Below are 22142 nucleotides of genomic sequence, written 5' to 3' on the forward strand. Positions count from 1 at the left end.
ATTCTGCATATATTTCATGTTATAGCAGTTTCAGACGATCCAGCTCACGTTCGTTTTAAGAACACTTTCACAACAGATTTGGCAATATGCAAAGAAGGTACCGATGTGAGATTTCTAAAAATAGCTACAGCACTTGACCCAAGGTTTAAGAATCTGAAGTGCCGTCCAAAATCCAAGAGGGATGAGGTGTGGCACATGCTTTCAGAAGTCTTAAAAGAGCAACATTCTGATGCGGAAACTATAGAACCCAAACCACCAAAAAAGAAAATCAACTTTTTGCTATTGGCATCTGACTCAGATGATGAAAATGAACATGTGTCAGTCCGCACTGCTTTGCATAGTTATTGAGCAAAACCCGTCAGCAGCATGGATGCATGTTCTCTGGAATGGCGGTTAAAGCATGAAGGGACACATGAATTTTTAGTGCATCAGGCACATAAATATCTTGCAACGCCAGCTACAACGGTGCCATGCGAACGCCTGTTCTCACTTTCAGGTGACATTGTAAACAAGAAGCAGGCAATATTATCTCCTGCAAATTGTAACCAACCTTGTTTGTCTGAGTGATTGGCTGACCAAGAAGTAGGAGTAAGTGGACTTGTAGACACTAGAGTTTTACATTTATTTTTGAATGCAGTTTTTTTGTACATAATTCTACATTTGTAAGTTCAACTTTCATGATAAAGAGATTGCACTACAGTACTTGTATGGGGTGAATTGAAAAATACAATTTTTGTTTTTTACAATGCAAATATTTGTAATAAATAAATATAAAGTGAGCACTGTACTTTGTATTCTGTGTTGTAATTGAAATAAATATATTTGAAAATGTAGTAAACATCCAAATATATTTAAAATAAAATGATATTCTATTGTTGTTTAACAACACTATTAATTGCTATTAATTTTTTAATCGCTTGACAGCCCTAAATTTAAAGTTCTAACTAAGTACTGTATGTGTTGAGTTTTTTGTTTGTTTTTTAACACAGGTCTCAGTACGATGAAAAGATGACCACATTTTTCAGCCACAATTTCAGTGAAGATAGGTGGCGCAAAGCAGCTTTGAAAAATGCTTTTGCTTTGTTGGGAAAACAACGCTTTGAACAGTCTGCTGCTTTTTTCTTACTAGCTGGTTCCCTGAAAGATGCTATAGAGGTATATAAAGTACTGTGGAATTTCAGAACTGAACTTTAGAATTACACTGTGATGAACATTGTTATTTGTTAATCATTTCACAAAAGCTGTGGAAAGAGAAAGTTGTACAGTGGAGCAATGAAAAGTCAGTTATGCAACATTAATGCTGCCTGTGTGTGTACGTATTACAAGAGTCTTTATTACAGGATATCAGATATAATTCTGCATACGGTTCAGTACCAAAACCTCCCAAAAAACTAATGTTCATGTAACTAAGGCTGAAAATTTGTGCTTAAGCCTGAAGGAAAAAAGTCCATTAGATTATTAATCCATTGATACACTACTAAATAAACCAGAATTTTATAAAAATCTGGGGGGGGGGGGGGGGAAATCAACACACTTCTGACCAGAGTGGAAAAAAACATACTTGGATCTAGGTTTCTGGCCCCCAAATTTGATGTACCTTTTAAACATTTTACATGATGGGAAAATTACTCTTCATTCTAAATGTGGGTGGTTATTTAATTCATTCTTTCTTTGAGAGAGCTAGGCTTCCCTAATGCAGCAGCTTGCTTTTCACGCTTTATGCCACAGGTGTGTCTTGAAAAAATGGAAGATATTCAGCTGGCCATGGTTATTGCTCGTTTATATGAATCAGAGTTTGAGACCTCCCTTACCTATACATCCATTCTTTATGAAAAGATTTTGGGTTGCCAGAAAGATGGAACTGGATTCAAATGTACTAAATTGCATCCTGATCCTTTCCTGCGAAATCTTGCCTATTGGATAACGAAAGACTACACTAGAGCACTGGACACTTTATTGGAACAAACACCTAAGGAAGATGATGAAAATCCAGGTAGGGGAAATATCAATGTTGTAATTTTCAAATATATTTTAGCATTAGGATTTATAGATCCTTACATAATTAAATAAAATTAAGCATTTAAAAGTAAAAACAGATCCTTAAATATGAAAAAGGCATAGTTAAAGTAGCTGTTACTGTAGCTGTAATTCATTAATGCAATAATTCTCAGGATTTCAACAAACAGCTAATATCTGTTAATTATCTGTTTAATTCTCCATTGTGTTGTAGTTATGAAGTGTGCAATAGCTACAGTGTACTGTTACCATAAGCTTATTAGAGTATAGTTATTTCATTTTTACAAATGTTGCTTGTTGCGGTTCATGGGTGAGTGATACCAGTGATCTGTCTCCCTGTGGGCACTTCCTTCAAGTGATAGGCTTAGGCCTACACCTACATTGATCAGAATGGAATCCCGAGATTCACCCAACTTTTGACTGGACCGCCAGGGTACAACATCCCATTTCCCCAACCTGAGCACTGTTGTTCTGGATCTCTGCAGGACCGAAACCTTAGGCCATGTCTCTACGTACAGCGCTCCAATGGCACAGCTTACCGATACAGTGTGTCCAGTGAAGAGGCTCTATACCAATAGGAGAGAGATTTCCTGTCAGCATAAAAAACCCACCTTTCCCGCTAACATAGCGCTGTGCACACAAACACCTATGTCGGTGTAACTTATGTTGCTCAGGGAGTGGAATATTCACCCCTGCATGACATATGTTTTGCTGACATAGGCGGTAGCATAGACATAGCCAAAGTCACCTTGCAGCTAGCAGTACAATAACCACCAAGCCCCGAGAGAGAGAGAAATAAATACTGATACCTCCCATGTTCTTCACACTGCTTAGGAGCCAAGGATTATGTCTAAAAGAACCAAAATTGAGTTTAACACCTTCAAAAATTATTAAAAATCTGCTTGAAATCCCAAATCATTAACAAAGCTCACCAGTAGACTTACAAACCATATTAAAGTTGAACGGTATCAGCTTTGTTTTGTGACATAGCAGGCCTCATTTTACACTCTGTTACACTCTTAACCAGATACAACACATTATTAATGAATTAATTAGTAGTAGTAGTATCAGTGATCAGGCCCCGTTGGGCTAGATGCTGTACGGATGTATACTAAAAAGACAGTCTTTGACAGAAAACTTTCATCCAGCTCAACAAGGACTGTAACAAACAAATGGAGTGGCAGAGTAGGAAATAAAAGGAGGGCAAGGTGACAGCGAGTCAGGCAAGATTTGCATGCTAAGCAAGATTCACAGGTCACCATCTGCATAGCAGTGAGTGGAATAACACCAGGATTAAACTGGTATAAGAATGGGGGAAGCAGGCCCTTCATAGTCACAGCATTCCTCCTCTTGGGTCTTGAGCTGCCATTGTGAGACAAATCAAACTCCCCATAGCATTCAAAGCTGTGATGTTCTTAGATATTGGCCAAGTTTATTCTGTTTAAAAAAAAAAATAGGATGTTTATTTCTAAATAAACATTTCAATTCAACTTTTAGAAAGAATTTGTAATCCATGTTGTCATGTGGGAGTCACTGATTGGATTCCTCACTCCAAATCCTGTAGTTCTTGATTGGAAACTTCAGGAAGGTGCTCTCTGGAGGTGGAAGGGATAGGTGGAGAGTGGTTTTTTAATAGTTTTAAACAAAATGGGGAACTAAGGAGTATTCACCTGGTGGTATTACATTATCTGTTTTTTTTAGGAGTATGTCTTTAATAAGAGAGCTGATTTTTAAAAACGTGTAAGAGTAACTAATGTATATAACTCAATTTATAATTTTTTCTCTATTAATAAACAAACATTGGGCTCATTCCTGGATCCACCAGCCAATCTTTGTAAGACCAGAAAGGATGGAAACAAAGGTGCCACTTTACATCCCCTTCCCTTATCCTGGGGGCAGGTTCAATCTACATTGCCGGTTAGAGCATCCTTGAGACTGCTCTAATTTGTGCCCAGTTGTAATAACCTTCAGGCAGCCATTTCGGTACCAGGGATTACCAGAGTTCAGCAGTGATGCAGCCAGGTCCCCTAGCCTAGCCATTACCTGAAAAAGCTGCTAGGCCAGGGCCAATTGCTGGGTGACACTGAGCTAGGCTGATTTTATGCCACCAAGGAATTCGCCTATACTGTGGTAATCCCAAGGTGACCGACCAAGCCAGCTTTCCTCTTTATTTGAGTTGCCTGAGTGCCATAAAGCAGAAGGAACAGGGGGTCAGTATGACAACTTTTTATTCTTTCCATAATCAGTTCATGTTATCACTTTTCTTGTGGGATATGTGATTTTTTTATTTTTTACAAATATGCCTAGACAGTTTTGGTAAGGTTTTGTAAAGTCGCAAATAAAGGTTTGCGAAACAACCTTAAAATAATATTCATTTGTATGTGTTTCAGTAGAGGTCATATTTGTTTAAATCCTCTAGTTATCATCAAGTCCTGCAATCCTGTGGTGTTTAGTTTTTACAACTACCTTCGGACCCACCCTTTGCTCCTCCGAAGACATTTCAGCTCACCAGAAGGAACTCTGGCCACTTTAGGTATAAAAACTGAGAAAAGTTTTGTTGATAAAATTAATCTTATAGAGAGAAAATTATTCTTCACCACTGCAAATGCTCATTTTAAAGTGGGATGCCCTGTTTTAGCTCTTGAAGTTCTTTCCAAAATTCCAAAAATAAGTAAAAAGTCCAGCATTTCTACCAAGAAAGATCAATCCAGTTCAAGTACCACTAGTAAAACTGGTGTGATTCTAGAGTCAAATACTGTGAGTGATGGTGCTGAAAGTAGTAATATAGACTGGTCAAAGCCATTTTCAGCTTCATCTGCTTTGGAAAGTAGCACTGGTTCTTCAGCACAATTTGACTGGAGTCAGCCGGCAGTAAAATTCGATGAGGAGTCTCTTACTCTTGACTGGGGTGAAGACAAAGATGGCTCAGAGGAAGAGAAAGATGATGTTGGTTTAACAATGAAAGGTTCGAAATTGGACTCTAAAAATGGAAAACTAGATGAGAAGAGTGCACACATTGATGTACTACAGACACCTCCAGGGGAGGACTCTGATGGAGGCGACGCTGAGGTTGATGTAATTGCCGAACAACTCAAGTTCAGAGCCTGTTTGAAGATCCTAATGACCGAACTTAGGACTTTGGCTACGGGGTATGAGGTAGACGGAGGAAAGCTTAGATTTCAGCTGTACAATTGGCTGGAAAAAGAAATTGCTGCTATGCATGAAATATGTAACCATGAAGCAGGTGGCAAAGACTATTGTGAAACATATACTAAAGTAGATGGTGACCTACTTGATCATGAAGAAATTGTGGATAAGCCAGATATTGGCTCATATGAACGTCACCAGATAGAAAGACGTAGGTTGCAGGCGAAACGAGAGCATGCTGAAAGACGAAAGTGGTGGCTGCAAAAGAATCAAGCTCTCCTGAGAGTTTTCCTAAGTTACTGTAGCCTTCATGGGGCACAAGGTGGTGGTCTAGCATCTGTAAGAATGGAGCTCAAGTTTTTGTTGCAAGAGTCACAGCAGGTAAGAATCTTTTAAAAGACTTTAAATTGAGTTTAGTTCATTTTAAATAGTTTAGGAATTTTAGACGTCTTGCAACCAAAGCTCATCAGACTGTGATTTTTGTCAAATCACTCACAAAGTCAGGCCAGAGTAGTACTTAGATCAGACATTTCTAGGGTACTGCAGTCGGGTTGGTAAGTCAGTACATAGAACTTTATAGACTTAGAGGGAAGAGTACCAATTCCCCAGGTGGAATTAGGGGGCACAGTCTGGTATTTTGGGATGCTGCTTTTGCATAAATCTTAAATCTGGATCCTGGCCATCTATGATTATTAAAGATCCTATTTCACTATTTTCAAGTTTAGAGTGTTCTGAGGCACCTATCAGCATAGCATTTAAGCTGGTATCTAAGTGTTAAGACTCAGTATTCTATGCACATTCCATTTTTGATAATTACATTTTGTCCACCTATATTGTTCCAATTGGAATTTGACAAGCTCTAATGCCCCCAATTCTTGCGAATAATGCCATGGGACAACAAGTGATTGGGCTTAATTTGTATCTCATCCAAAAGACAAAAATCAAACAATATAGTGTCCCCAAGCACTGTCTGGCATTCTCTGTATTTATTTCATGCTAGAGAAAGTATCTAGCAGCTAAATCTTAGGACTGCAAGTAGGATTTATTTCCTGTTTAGCAACAGAGATCCTGTGTGATGATGGACAAGTTGTTTAACTTTGCTTCAGTTTTTTCCACATTTAAAATAGGAATAAAACTAAGATTACACGAGTGTTGTGAGGTTTTAATATGTTGTTTGTAAAATACTTGGAGTTCCTCACATAGAAGATACTATATACGTATTTTAGAGTAGCAGCCATGTTAGTCTGTATCAGCAAAAAGAACAGGAGTGCTTGTGGCACCTTAGAGACTAACAAATTTATTTGAACATAAGCTTTTGTGGGCTACTGCCCACTTCATCGGATGCATAGAATGGAACATACAGTAAGAAGATATTTATACATACAGAGAACATGAAAAGGTGGAAGTACCCATACCAACTGTAAGAGGCTAATTAATTAAGAGAAGCTATTATCAGCAGGGGAGAAAAACTTTTGAAGTGATAATCAAGATGGCCTATTTCGGACAGGTGACACAAAGGCGTGAGGATACTTTAACATGGGGAAATAGATTAAATCAGTGTAATGACCGAGCCATTCCCAGTCTCTGTTCAAACTTAAGTTAATGGTATCTAGTTTGCATATTAATTCAAGTTCAGCAGCTTCTCGTTGGAGTCTGTTTTTGAAGCTTTTCTGTTGCAAAATTGCCACCTTAACGTCTGTCACTGAGCGATTAGAGAGGTTGAAGTGTTCTTCTACTGGTTTTTGAATGTTATGATTTCTGATGTCAGATTTGTGTCAGTTTATTCTTTTGCGTAGAGACTGTCCGGTTTGGCCAATGTCCATGGCAGAGGAGCATTGCTGGCACATGATGGCATATATCACATTGGTAGATGTGCAGGTGAACGAGCCCCTGATGGTGTGGCTGATGTGATTAGGTCCTATGATGGTGTCACTTGAATAGATATGTGGACAGAGTTGGCAGCGGGATTTGTATTAAACTCAGACCACTGAGTAGCCTAGGAGCTCAACTCATGTTAGTGCTAATGCATTTTTTATTATAGTAGTGTTTGGTATTAAATAGTGCTAGCACTTGTTACTTAGGGCTAGTGGTTTTATCTTCCTGCTAGGAATCAAAATGTATTCTAGAAAAGTTGAATGTATGTTAGTCCCTGATCCTGGACCATTAAAGTTATGAGAGCTTTGCCATTGACCTCAATGAGCATAAAATTACATCCATATTGTATAGCTAGAGATGAAGGAAGATTATTCTGTTTAATCATTAAGGTTGTAAGTATGTGCTCTACTTCTGTTGTCAGCTATGTGACCATCTTACCTACTGTATTTTCTTTTAAACAGGAAACTACAGTAAAGCAACTTCAGTCTCCCCTTCCATTACCCACAACGCTTCCACTGCTTTCTGCAAGTATTGCTTCAACAAAAACTGTAATAGCCAACCCTGTGCTGTACTTAAATAACCACATCCATGACATTCTTTACACCATAGTACAGATGAAATTTCCACCCCATCCTAATATCGAAGATGTAAAGGTAAGGTAAAAAGTTCTCTCTGAATTTGAAAATGAGATGATATAGTTATTTGTATGTTTGTATATGGTAAGAAGGGAATGTGTGACAGCATGGAATATGTGTTTCAGATGGCCACATTACTCATACGTGATGAGCAATACAGGTAGTCTCAAGAAAAATCAAACTCACTCTTGCAAACTTTGTGGCAATATATCTGTTCTCCCATAATCTGGGTGAATGTGGATATCTTGGCACTTGGCTGTTTCCTTCCATCCATTGCCTAGTGCAACAGCCTTTTAACCCAGAGCATGAGTGACCAGAACGCTAGTCCCAAATCTGGGCCTTTGCTACATCAGTGAATCCCACTGTTTATGTTGATCAATGAAATACATTGTTGCAGAACTGACCACCAGCAATGCCCTGGGTGGAATTAAAATGACAATTATGTATTATAGAAGGTCTTAAAATGTATTCTGACTTGGAAGTGAATCCTCTTAACTCATGTATAAACCCCTGATAAAATTGCCATAAATTGTTGATTTTAATGAAGCTATGTTGATTTACACACACTGAAAATCTGGCCCCATATTCTGAGCTGAAGAAACTCTGAAGCTAAAGACCAATGTGTTCAGAGGAAGTAAAAACAGATGACAAAAGTCCCAAAGAGTTTAATAGACAAAGACATGGTTTACGGGTGAGTTAACAGGAGTTACTTTCAGATGATCATACTGCAAATTTTAATTCAATATTGACATTTAAATGAAAAAAAACTGGAAAATAGAATTGGTTGTCAAATTGTTGCAAGAATTAAAAAAAAAAAATCCTCTCCAGCTGGTCATCTCTCATTCTCTCCATCATTTTCTTCCTTTCTCTCCATTTAGCTCCGTTCTCCATGCCTTTCTTTCTGCACTACAGCTCAGCCAGTCTTTCCCCCCCATAATAACTGATATTTTTGCATGCATTTTATTTCAAAACTGAATTGAGAAAGAAAAGATGGCATTTTCCAACCAACAGTATAAATAATACAACAGTTATTCTGAGGGCAAGGACCTGGCTGACCAAGAGGAATGATAGAAGGGGAGATGGAAATAAGTTAAAGGTTTTTAAAAAAATAAAATAAAATAAAATAAAACCTCCAGCACTTTAACAGCACCATTTTCTTTGCTTTTGGACTCCATTTTTAATTCTTTTCTGTAAATATTGGAAGATTTCTGCCTCAATTGAAGGCAACAAGAAGCTGAAGTATTGTCCTTGCTGGCAGACTGCTGGAAAATTATGCAAGAGAACGGTTAGAGAAGGCTGATTATAGTTGTGAGTAGAGATGTACATATACACAGTACAGTTATTGCAACAGTACAGTTATTGCAGAATTGCAAAATAACCACACAGTGATTATACAGCTCTTCATACTAGCCAGTTAGCATATCAGGATATTGAGAAATAACTGTATATTATTGATTATGTAGATCAGATGTCTAGAACCAATCAGAATGGCAGGATATTGCATAACAGAAAATTGTAGTTATTTAATCTGCACTCAGTGATGGTGGGAATTCTATTTCAGTGTAATCTAAATTGTTTTGACATTTACATAATTAGAGCATCAGTCTTAGGCATGTCTTGGAGAAGGGTTTTGATTGCAGCATTAGATGCAACAGAATCCTGTGTGTAGCTAAATTTTAATTTAGTTAAAACAATTGGGATGTAATTTTAAAATTAGTATATTGTATGAATAAAATAAATCACAGTTAACAATTCCTTTCTTCATGCGATGTATAACTAGTTAACTCAACATTTGTGTTTAACATTCTGATTTTCTCAAAGGCCAGTCTCACTTAATTTGTTAATTGTGATTTTAAGAAAAAAATTGCAGTTTTACAACTTTTCATATAAAATTTAATTGGATGATTTTGTTTTAGGTGCATACACTTCATTCATTAGCAGCTTCACTTTCTGCATCTATTTATCAAGCTTTATGTGACAGCCACAGCTACAGGTAAAAATTGAGCTCTTCTTACAGTTACATTTAAAATGTGTTTTTTGTTTTCACGTAAGAGCAAACTTTCAAAATGTTGGTTCTTTATGCATTTATTTTAAAATGTGAATTAAGCACATATATACTCGTGTGTATACACAGCCAGGCCTAAGTTCAATGTGCAAGACTTTGTGCACACATGTATATAATGCAATTAATGCATTATGAAGAAACTGTGTGAATGAAGCTACAGTTTTTGTTACATTCTTGTAACATTTTCAAGATAAACTATATGGGTGCCCTCCATTTGCCCAGACAATTTTAGATGAATTAAATTTAATACCAAAAATTGTTTAGTAGATTTTATGGCACGGAATAAAGAATAAAAATATCTAGTCACTCAATCTATGATTGAGGCTCTATTAGAAGGAGAACACTTTAAAAGGCAATTTTCCACAGCAGACACATTGATGCATAGGAGCAATTTCTTCTTATACCTGACAGATGAACAAGTTTCAGATAGTTATATGGCCAGCTTTGAAAAGAGTAGAGAATAAATACACCTACAGATGTGAGGGCATTTTTCACTTTTCACAATACATTTTCTGATTACTAAAATCTTTGAAAATGAATCTTTTTCTCATGCCCAAACATACAGACAGAGAGACTGGAATGTAAAACATTGCATGCAGACTAAGATTTTTAGCACTAAACGTTAACTATTTTTTACATTGTAAAAACATAATGACTTTACTCAGTCTTCTAAAACTGCTCCTACGCACTATACAGAATTTCTAATGTATTTTCTGAAAAATTAAAGACTAAAATGACTTGCCATATATACACTATACTTCATTACAAGAACATTCTAAAATCCTTTCTCATTAGAAAAAAATTGATTTGTGTTTAGCAGTCAAACAGAAACAAATCAGTTTACAGGAATGGTTTATCAAGGACTGCTTTTGAGTGATCGACGCAGACTGAGGACAGAAAGCATTGAAGAACATGCAACACCAAATTCAACTCCTGCTCAATGGCCGGGTGAGAAAAAACTAAGTTATTTTTCACAACAGTATGCCAACGCCACTTTTTCAGATGTTCCCCACTCTAATCTGTTTCTCACTTAATGTCTTGATTTTTCTTGTGACTCAGAACATGCAGTGACATCTACAAATGCACACCAGGCTTAGTGTTCAAGCCAACAAGAATCTTGATAGCATACATTAGTCATCTGAAGATGCTGATATCAGATATGCTTCCCTTATTGAAAAAAATCTATTTTGCACTCTTGGGTGAATTCCATCAGCATTTAATTTATGGCTCCCGTATGGGAACAGAAAGATGCTCACTGTGCCCCAGATATCTTCACTGAGAGAAAGATCAGGATCCAGAATGTAAACTTGGTTCCCTGATGATTTCTTTTCTGGGAATGACCATTCCCCTAAACTGTCCCATCCAAGAGAAGTTCTTCAGGTATTTTGGCCATGGCCTCCTTAGGTTTTATGTATGTATTTTATAAAGTTGCACAAGGCATTATAATGAATCTATTAAGAATTTAGTGTTTACATACAATTTTGGAAATACGCATATGGTGCAAGAGTAAAGGGGATGAGACCTACTCCTAGAACCTCATGGATAAATCTGAACTGCCTGTAGTATTTGCAGGAAAAGAGGCAGTTGCAAAAAAGTCTGATGGCGTTATAGTGCCATAGAGTTTAACGCCAGAAGAGACCACAAAATCCATCTAATCTGACCTCCTGTCACCAACTCTATCCAGCACCCACACACTAAACCCAACAAATTAAATTAGACGAAAGTATTACAGCCCACTGAAGATTAGACTATTATCTACCACAAGCAGAGAGGAGGGACCGAGGTGCACCAGTGCCCCAGGCCACTGCAATAGCAGAGATATGCTTAAATGAGATATACCCAGATAATCCTGGCAAGTGACCCACAGGTACATGCTACAGAGGAAGATGAAAAAAAACCCAGAGTCAATGCCAAGCTGACCTAGGGGAAGATTTCTTCCTGACCCCCCATATGGAGATCAGTTAAACCCTGAACAGCTGAGCAAGAACCATCCAGCTACACACCTGAGACAGAATGCTCTCAGGCAAAGGTCTGTCTTGGAAAGGAAAATCATAAGGAAACAAATGTTACAATCTATTCAGATATAGGGATAATAAACTTAGTTTAGATCAAAGTACTAAATGGCCACTCAGAATTCTTTGTTTAGCATGAAATGAATATAAGAAAAATACTGACTTTGTTTTTTGTACTTCTATGAACTTCTTTAAGTCTTTTCTTTTTTATTCTTGCAGGTGTGAGCTCACTTATAAATCTCTTAAATTCAGCCCAGGATGAGGACCAGCCAAAGTTAAACATTTTACTTTGTGAAGCTGTCATAGCTGTTTACCTAAGTCTCCTGATACATGCCCTTGCTACTAATTCTTGCAATGAATTGTTTCGGCTAGCAGCCCATCCCCTGAACAGTCGAATGTGGGCTGCTGTCTTTGGGGGAGGTGTGAAACTTGTGGTGAAACCCCGAAGACAATCTGAAAATATTCCAGGTACTTTGTGTTGATTAAATTTCAGACCAATAAGGTGCATTCATATAATTTGGGGGAAAGAGACTAGTTTAATTTCCTTTTTTTTAGGTTCCAGGCACATAGTTTAAAAATGAACTTTTAAATTCATAATGTTTGATAGTATGTGTCTGATATCAGTTCTTAACCTTGGCTAAAAGTTGTATTCTTGCCAATCCATACTGATCAAGAATTCTAAGTTTCTCATTAATTCCTTCAGTATGATTATGCAAGTCCTAAAAATACCTTTACCCCGGAGGAGGTTATTTTAGAAGGACGGGGGGGTTGGGGGGGGGAGGAGAGAGATGGTTAGCTCTTGGAGGTCAGTATTGTCTTCATATATTCCACATAACACATTGCGGGTCCTAAAATATGACACAAATATTAGTTATTGACTTAATGAAAAAAGCAGTTGAGCAATTGGCATAGTCTAAACTCTTTACTGCTCTCTGGCATTTTTTTATCCTTTTGTTTGCATAAAAAAATTTTAAGTTTGATGAGACACAGGGTTTTGAATCTCCCAAAATTTAAATTAATCTAGAAGAGTTAAAATTATCTGTAGACTTACAGTACTCCTAAAACAGTCTTCTAGGGAAAAGTACATTTTGCAGTGGAAGAGTAATTCTTGGCTAATGGTTTTCAGCCAGTTATCACTCCTAGTTCAGTACATATTAAAGGCTCCCCAGTATCTGCAGCTCTGTTTTCCATCATTACTGATCATCAGGTGTGTGTCCTAGTCTGTTCAGTTTTCTAGCTGTTACATATGAGGTTTGAGTGTCTGCTTGGCTTAAGTATGATCATTGATTTAAAACACAACATACTGAGACAGTCATCCAGTTTTCCTTCATTTAGAGCTAAGCAAGAATGAACGAAATAAGCAATTATTTATGTTCATGAATGAAGCAGTTCTCAGCTATAGAATATAATTTGATTCTACATAGCGCTCTCTCTTTTTGGAGTGTCCCAAATCCTTGTATAGAGTCTGAGATACTGGTTTTGACAAAGGGCACACACACTCTTTTAGATTAACTCAGACACCACCCTTGTCCTAGTAATCCTCTTGCTCCCCAGTCCCCCGCCTCTGCCCTGCATGTGTGATGGATTCAGAAGCAGACACTTGATTCATAGATTCTAGGACTGGAAGGGACCTTGAGAGGTCATAGAGTTCAGTCCCCTGCCCGCATGGCAGGACCAAATACTGTCTAGACCATCCCTGATAGACATTTATCTAACCTACTCTTAAATATCTCCAGAGATGGAGATTCCACAACCTCTCTAGGCAATTTATTCCAGTGTTTAACCACCCTGACAGTTAGGAACTTTTTCCTAAATGTCCAACCTAGATCTCCCTTGCTGCAGTTTAAGCCCATTGCTTCTTGTTCTATCCTTAGAGGCTAAGGTGAACAAGTTTTCTCCCTCTTCCTTATGACACCCTTTTAGATACCTGAAAACTGCTATCATGTCCCCTCTCAGTCTTCTCTTTTCCAAACTAAACAAACCCAATTCTTTCAGCCTTCCTTCATAGGTCATGTTCTCAAGACCTTTAAATCATTCTTGTTGCTCTTCTCTGGACCCTTTCCAATTTCTCCACATCTTTCTTGAAATGCGGTGCCCAGATCTGGACACAATACTCCAGCTGAGGCCTAACCAGAGCAGAGTAGAGCGGAAGAATGACTTCTCGTGTCTTGCTCACAACACACCTGTTAATACATCCCAGAATCACGTTTGCTTTTTTTGCAACAGCATCACACTGTTGACTCATATTTAGCTTGTGGTCCACTATAACCCCTAGATCCCTTTCTGCCGTACTCCTTCCTAGACAGTCTCTTCCCATTCTGTATGTGTGAAACAGATTTTTTTTTCCTTTGATCTGATTTTTGAACAAGAAGAGAACACAATTTATAGTTCATAAAGCTTCTGACTACTGAGCTGTAACATGGATAGCTTCCACTTGTTGGAGCTCTGAAAGATAGTTATTAATTTCTGTGTTTTGGAAATACCATGGGGCTACATTGTGCTAAACACTGCACATAATTATAATGACAAGTCAGTACCTACCTCAAAGATCATACAGTTTAAGTAGATTGTAGATATCAGTCCTAGGTATGAGAGGTAATCCATGCTACAGTATGTATACCATTCCGATGAATTTGTGATTTGTGTGTCTCGGCTAGTAAGTGAGGAAATATCATTAGTTTTATTTTGGCAGACACTGCCCCTTACTCATCTATGCTCTTCTCCAGCTTTTAATTAATTGCTAATTCATTTTGAGAAAAATCAAAGGAATGAAAAATGTATTTAAGTGGAGTTGAATTAAGCAGGAAGTCATTTTGTGTGTGTGACATCAATTTTAAAACTGCTCTGGTATAATTATGTAAATGTTAAATCTAGCTTTATAAAATGTTAATGGCACAATGGACACATACAGCAAATAAACCCAGTTTGAGGATATTGGCAAGCAGAATCTGAAAATCTACACATTTAATTTTATTTATATTCTGTACTGAATTCAACATATTTGTTTAAAAGGAGAGTCCTTTAACTAAGATAGAACCCCAGTTTTGAAGCTTTTGTAGTTGAATTTTTAAAATGTTTTATATTACACAAGTTAGGTTCTTAATAAATCATGGAAAGCAACAGTGTAACTTAAAATTTCACCTGTCAACTGATCGATATTTTACTATTGGTAAAATATAACAAGAACTACTGGAGCCCTAAAGGTGATCACTTTTGATGATGTACTTTGGCTGCCACTTTGAATACATACATGTAATTATCCTCCCAAATGGATGCACTTTTCCTTGAAAAATCACTCAAAAACTACACTGGAATAAGCAATGAATAATCAGTTTCCTACTCGACCCAATTCTGGTAAAACAAAATGCTCAGACAGCAAGACAGAAAATGTAACACTTAACAAGTCACCACTCATCACACCAAATAGCCGTGCAGTTGCTGCTGGCTGTGATGAAGAATATTTACCCCAGAAGGTTGGTGAGCAGCTTATATGCTGATTGCTATGTATTTTCCAGTAGAAATGTTTCAAAAAGTATTGACAATATGGCATAAATTTTAAGAACTGGTTTTATTTTAACTGGGATTGTCTTTCCTTTGTAACGGAGTTTCATTTTTACTATTAAATTGTGGAAGAAGTAACTCTGAAAAGTAATTTGAATTCAGACATTTTGAGTGAAACTTTTCTGAACAGTATTTTTATTCTCTACTAGTTTTTGAAGCTTGCTAATAACTCTTCGTTTTGCAGTAATTACATATTTCAAACTGATTTTTTATTGAATTAAATAATAAAAGTCGATTATGTTGGGTAGGAAAATGCTGTAATTATCTTACCTATCTTATTTATACTGCTTAACTTTTGCAATAGCTAGAAAAATATTCCTAGATGTACAGTCAAAGACTTTCATTCAAGATAGATTCTGTTTTCTTTAAACCTACTAGCTGCTGCTGCAGTTTCTGATGTTTCAAAGGACAGTAATGAAGGTTTGTAAAGATTTGCAGTGTAGATGGATGTTAGTGTGCTTTAAAAGAGGAGAGTATTTTTAAATCTCTATCTTCTTTATTATAAAGTAAGTGTAAATCTTCAGTTTTGCCTATCCAAAACAGCACTAATTTTTGAAGTCCACATTCATATTGTGTTTGATTACATTAAAGAAACATTAAAGTCAGTCCTCCCCCGTAGATTTTCCTAAAATGCCAGGATAAATCTAGATTTCCTTGATTTATGAAAATTTCAATTTAGTGAAATTATATACATTGTTTTCTCCTTTAGAAAAATCCTACTGTATATGGATTCAAGCAGGAATTGGTCTAAAACTTATTTTAAAACCTGTAGCTCCTGAAATAAGAGATATTACAATTTCTTTTCCTAATGCATGTGGCACAAGAATGGTAACTCGACTTGGATTTATTTAGTTGGATTATTTACATGATTACACTTACTTTATTTAGAGACATATTTAAGGAATAGTACCTGAAATGTAGTTTAGCTTTGATTTTGTTTTAAGCCTATAAGATTTTATTATCCAAACACTTTAACCAAAATTTATGGTTTTGGTAACTTCATTTAAATTCTAAAATTAATCAGTTTCTAAAAATAAACTATGGATAGCATTTGTTTCTTACAATGATTTTAGCTATCTAAATTCATTCAATTTAGCACCTCCCGTTCCTTCAGAAGAAATGGATAAGCATCGTCGTCGATTTAATATGAGAATGCTTGTACCAGGGAGACCAGTAAAAGATAGTGTTGTACCTCCACCTGTGCCTGCAGAAAGGCCTTCTTACAAGGAAAAATTCATTCCTCCAGAACTCAGCATGTGGGACTATTTTATGGCAAAGGTAGGGCATTTGGTGTTGAACATAGTGGTATCAGAAGATTTTCTGACTTTTAAAAATTGAAAATATAAAATTAAATACTTTGTACAGAACACATGCATCTTTCTCCCCTATTTTAAAGGGCAAAAACAACATTTCAAGAAGTGTTTTCATTAATGTGCCTCACAACCTGTAAAAAATGTTTGCAGGTTGCTTTCCCCACAGAAAAGATGAAAAAGTTACATATTTGTTATATAACTTCCAAATATCAATCTACTTATCAATCTAGCACTCTTCTGCCAAGCAAAAAATAGTGGAAATGAGCATTTTTATCCTTGCTACATGCTTATTTTTGAAGGGAACATCTAACTTACAATTTAGGTATATTAATAGATTTATATATCAAGATGCTTTGTTTTACTACTAAGTTATTTAAGTGACATCTAAATAACTAGGAGAACATTAAATGTTTAAAATATTGACAGCTCTGAAGAGTTATTATAACAGGTTTTTGTCTTACATTGCAGCCATTTCTTCCTTTATCAGATAGTGATGTTATATATGATTCTGATGAAAGCATTCACAGTGATGAAGAGGACGACGATGCTTTCCTTTCCGACATACAGATCCAGGAACACAAAGATGCCAATTCTTACAGGTTAGTGGAAACTATACCATAGTTCCAAAAAAAAAATCCTTAAAGTGTTGTGTGTTCAGCTTTTCGTCCAAAGCAAAAGATGATATAATTGGGCCTCTTTTCTGTTGTGAAGTATATTTTACAGTATCTATTCATTTAACAGCCATGGGTTTACAGAGGTGTTACTGAGATAAGAAACTGGCCTGAATAATCTGAATTACTGACACTGATGTGCAAAAAGGAAAGAATTCACCTTGACTTTCAGTTCTGATTGAGTTTGCAAGTAAAGTAGCTAAGTTTTTTTCCCTTCTGCATTCACCTGAGCAAATAAACTGGGCAAACTTGATTTCAGTCATTGAGACACAACGAACATCCCTTGATGCCAGATTTAGTCTTACTTTTCAGAGTAGAGACCAATTTTAAGTGTAATTTGAATTTTCTATGTTAATTTCCTTTTTTGTGTGGGTTAGAAAAAACACTTTTTAAAAAGTGTCACAAGCATAGGATGGCATAAATGAATGAGTCACATCCATTATGAGAGTTGATGAAAATAAAATGTCTTCCATCTACATTGTATCAAGTCTTTTCAAATCCAGTAGACTATAAATGGAACTATTGCATTGTACTATACGAGTGTGGAAAAAATCTTTGATTTATATACCATACCAATGATTCCTTTCCATTCATTTTGAGGTCATGGAAAGTTCTTAATGTGGACTTTCATTGGCATTGCCATTAGATTATTATTTGATTCCTGACTTTACATATGTTTCCCTCTTACACACCCAGGGAGCTATGTCCAGGTGCCCTCTGCTAGAGGGAAGAGGATGATCTGGGGTTTAGAAAAGAGGGAGGGGAATCTTCTGGGCTCCAAGGAGAGTGACTTAACATGTTTAAGATATAAAGATCTTACCTTGCATTGCAGTAGGGGGTTCCTATTGACCCTCAAAACTCACTAAGTAAGCACTATTTGTTGTTTGTTATAAATGCTTTTCTCATATATCTACATGGTTTGGTGAGAGAAACTAAATTGTGTCCTGCAGATAACTGAATTTAAATTGTACTTTACAAAATGAAAACTGTTCTTTTTCTACAGCTGGGCTCTTATACATTTGGCGATAGTAAAACTAGCTCTGTACAACATTAAGAACTTTTTTCCCATTGCTGGTTTGGAATTCTTTGGTGAGTTAAATTCTGACTTCTATTTTACCTTGCTCTATATACGAGTTAGAGAAGTATTGGCATTTATATATGAAAAGTTGTTTTGCACAATTGCTAACAGATGGAATTGTGTGTTTTATTTCAGGTTTTTTAAATGCACCCATCCAATTTTTTTTTTCCTTTTCTGTAAGTTCTGTGGAAAAGCGCGCGCGCACACACACACACACACACCCCTTCCCTATGTTTATTAAACGTAAGCATGTCCTTTACTATGTCCGACTATGGTTGTGGATTTTTGTTTTGCTTTTAGTTTTACTTAGTGGTTTTAGGTATCTGGATAGATTCTGCCCTGGGCTGTTACTATCCAAAAAAGAAAAAAATTCTTCATAATATTGTCTCTGCCCTTTACTGCAGGATTCATTTATTGCTATTAATAGTATAGGGGTTTTATATTGGTTTTAAACCTTTGTGTTCCACTTTAGATCTGCCTGTAACATCACCATTGGGTATTGCTGTGATTAAAAATTTGGAAAACTGGGAACAGATCCTTCAAGAAAGAGTGGATCAGTTTGAAGGCCCACCACCGAACTACATCAATACCTATCCCAGTGACCTTGGAGTGGGAGCTGGGTCAGCTGTTCTCCGCAACAAAGCAATGCTTGAACCTGAAAACACACCATTCAAGTAAGAAAAGCTTTCAGGAAACGGCTATCCAGACTTTATTATAACTTGACAAATGCACCTTTTGGGCAGAAACAGTCAAATTATCTAGTGGATTTTTTAGTTAAAAGAAAATGGTGAGGTGGCTAAGCCAAATAAAACCTAACCTACCAGTGGCTTTACAGTTGTACCTTAATGAATGCAGCACCTATTTTTACTGATGATTATGTTTAATTATTACAAATACTATCTTTAAAAGGACAAAATTAACTTAAATTTATTAGTGCCAGTTAATGAGAAGGAAAGGGGAAAAAATAAGGAGAGGTTGGGATGCGGGAAGAGAATTGAAGTCCCTTTGAACTGTTAGTGCTTACTTAAGGCTTAGATCTTGCTAACACTTTGGTGGAACTAGTCATGTGCTTAAAATTAAGCTAGTTAAATAAGTGTTTGCAGGATCTGGGCCTAAATTAATGAACTTCAGAGTTTGAGAAGTTTGCAGAACTGACATATGGTTTATCCACTCATCTGCCCATGATTTGCACAGTTGATGCTGCTACAGGTTTTTGTTCCCAGTTCATTCTGGCAGTTCATTTTATTTTTTACCCTATTTTTTCAAAAATGAATTGCAATAGTAACTTTCATTTTCAGTCTGGGAAATATTGTATGCACTTCCAGGCTAGAGTCACAAAGAAACGTATACACAGTGATGCTGAGCATTGCCATGCAGAAGTTGTAGGTGCCTAGAAAATCACTGGGCTTCACAAAGCCTGAGTTCAGTGCTTAGGCTCCCTACACAATGAATGGGGAGACAGCAGTGCCTCAGAATGGGATTCATAAAAGCGAGCACACTAGGTGGCTCCTTGCCTAAGCTACCCAATGGGAGATGCCAAACCAAAGGGTGCATGCTAAATCTTGCCCTTCTCGAAGATAGGTGCCTACATTGAGGCAGGCTCCCTCAGTTTGGTTCTCGGCTGCCAGCCCTCCCTTGGCATTAGGCAACTGCACTGTTTTAGCAAGAAGCCAGGGGGCGAGAGAAAATGGAAGGCTCTCCCTCGTAACTTGTAGGCCAGTAGTTAAGGTATCCTACATCCCAAGTGAGTACCCTAGTTCAAGTCTACGCTGCATCTGAGGAGGAGAGAGGATTTGAACTGCCAGTTAATCATCTGTGGATAATAATTAAAAAAAAGTCATTGAGCAGGGGAACTGGATCCTGGGTCTCTCAACTCTCAGGTGAGTGCTCCAACCACCAAGCTATAAAGTCATTCATGCTTGTGCGCACTCTGTCACTAGGCCAATGATTCTTTCGCTGTTTATCCAAAGTGGAACAGCTTCAGCAAAGACTGAGGGAACCCCACATCAGAATATCCCAGAACCCAGTACCTAAATGGTTCGGGGCAGTTGAGCAGTGGTTTTGTAAACTCCTGATTCTGGGATTTAGGTGCTTTTAAGTGGTATTCACGTGCTTAAATCCTTTTATTAATCTTTGGATAACTTCTTCCCACAGTTTTACTTGCATTTTTATTCTACATATTTTGTTTGTCTGCTTTTTCATGCACCATTTAGTAGAACAATTGTGTAGTTGATATTGCTACAGATTTTTGTTCACAATTTCCTTTCTACTGTTACAAACATGCATTAAGCAACACTTGCAATGTTTCACATTTTGGAACATTTCATTTCAGTTCTTATGTGATCTAATTAAACCCTTATAGACTAGCACCAGACCCACCAATTTGGTCAACTTAATGTACCTTCTCTACACACATGCTCATTTGAAGGCTTATTATGTGTACTTTAAGACAAAGTTTGATGTGGAACTGTCAAGTGGTGCCATTACCATAGCAATGGGGATAAACAGTGATACCATCAACATGATAAATTGACCACTAGGAAATATTTGCATTCATTTCTGTTAGTTTAATACATTTCTGTGTCTTATTTCAAGACATAAAATTGGATTTCTTTGTGACCTGAAAGCATCACAACAATAATTTTGTACACATGTCACTAAAATGTAATAGCACTGATGACACTTCTAGTCAACACAGTTATCATAGTCTTGTTCATCATTATGATCTCAGTCGAGAATGTGTGGGTTACCAGTCTTCATTGCCTTGGCACGCACACAATTCTGTGCAGGGAAGATTGTTCTGACTACAGACACAGTTGATTGTTCAGTGACCCCTACTGGAACAGGCACAAAAAAGGTCTTGTAGAAGTTCAGACGACACTGGGCGCCCTTGAAAAATAAAACAAGTAGTTCATCATGCACAGTTTTACCTCCATATTGCAATAGTGATCCAATATCCTGTTTACTTATGAGTGAAGACATCCAAATCTTTGTTTCCAAAATGCTCTTTTGACATGCTCTTCAAAACTGGAATGAACACACCTCCCTGGAGTCTTTCTACTTCAGTTTTTGCAGCACTAGTGATGAATTCCCCCAGCTCATCAAAATTGATGCAGAATCCATGAAGGTGTAGTATGTCAACTAAATTGTGAGACACAAGGTATAGCTGTGCAGCAAAGCTTATGTGTGGTGGTATGATCATTTTGGAACGGTTTAATACTATTCACTCCACAATTGAGAGGCACCTTCTTTGAATATGTTCTGAATGATGATACAATTCAGCCAGCAATGAGTATGCTTCTTTATGTATCAAGGAAAGAAAACTCCTGCACCATTTAGGGCACAAAAGTAGCTGACCTCTCTAAACTACAATCACCTTGCTTTGGATAATAATCTGAGGCTTTTATTTTGGCAAAGGATTGAAGCGGCATTATACAAAATCACTTGTTCATGTGAAAGCAGTTCATCAGGCTCACTCAAGAGAAGTAGATCCACAAAACATTTAGATCACTTAAATTCCTACTACAGATTACTAGCAGTTTGGATAGCGTCAGCTATTGTTATTGCACTGCATAAACAATGGTAGGCTTTCCTTGTCCATGCTGTGCATGGAATGAAATTGCAGAACCGTAGTGTTTTTCTAATCTTGCCAGAAATAATTTATAGTTTCTACATCTGAAGTAAGTAGAGCTGTGTGTCTTTGCATTAGGTCATTGTCTCTTCAATCAGCTGATAAAATGCAATGTCGTAAGGTGACTGTTGCAGTGTA

At 37.0% G+C, this 22142-nt stretch overlaps 1 protein-coding gene across 7 annotated transcripts in view; it reads left to right on the forward strand.

Moving 5' to 3' along the window:
• Positions 1 to 22142, forward strand: part of DMXL2 (Dmx like 2) — a 113326-nt gene that overhangs the window by 74280 nt on the left and 16904 nt on the right. For 5 of the 7 annotated variants that reach the window (XR_010590995.1, XR_010590996.1, XM_005295473.4 and 2 more), the window contains exons 22-32: positions 990 to 1155; positions 1729 to 1993; positions 4436 to 5544; positions 7500 to 7691; positions 9590 to 9666; positions 10556 to 10686; positions 11970 to 12218; positions 16408 to 16589; positions 17093 to 17223; positions 18299 to 18384; positions 18846 to 19047. Coding sequence is in view for 4 of the 7 variants with exons in the window: in XM_005295473.4 (XP_005295530.2) it covers positions 990 to 1155; positions 1729 to 1993; positions 4436 to 5544; positions 7500 to 7691; positions 9590 to 9666; positions 10556 to 10686; positions 11970 to 12218; positions 16408 to 16589; positions 17093 to 17223; positions 18299 to 18384; positions 18846 to 19047 (2790 nt within the window). In the remaining 3 variants the exon portion in view is untranslated. Of the gene's footprint in view, positions 1 to 989; positions 1156 to 1728; positions 1994 to 4435; positions 5545 to 7499; positions 7692 to 9589; positions 9667 to 10533; positions 10687 to 11969; positions 12219 to 16407; positions 16590 to 17092; positions 17224 to 18298; positions 18385 to 18845; positions 19048 to 22142 lie in introns of those variants that run through there. The other 2 variants (XR_010590997.1, XM_042853931.2) reach the window with 2 other exon arrangements.

Source organism: Chrysemys picta, chromosome 10, assembly GCF_011386835.1.
Source record: "Chrysemys picta bellii isolate R12L10 chromosome 10, ASM1138683v2, whole genome shotgun sequence".
In the NCBI taxonomy this organism is placed as follows: Eukaryota; Metazoa; Chordata; order Testudines; family Emydidae; genus Chrysemys; species Chrysemys picta.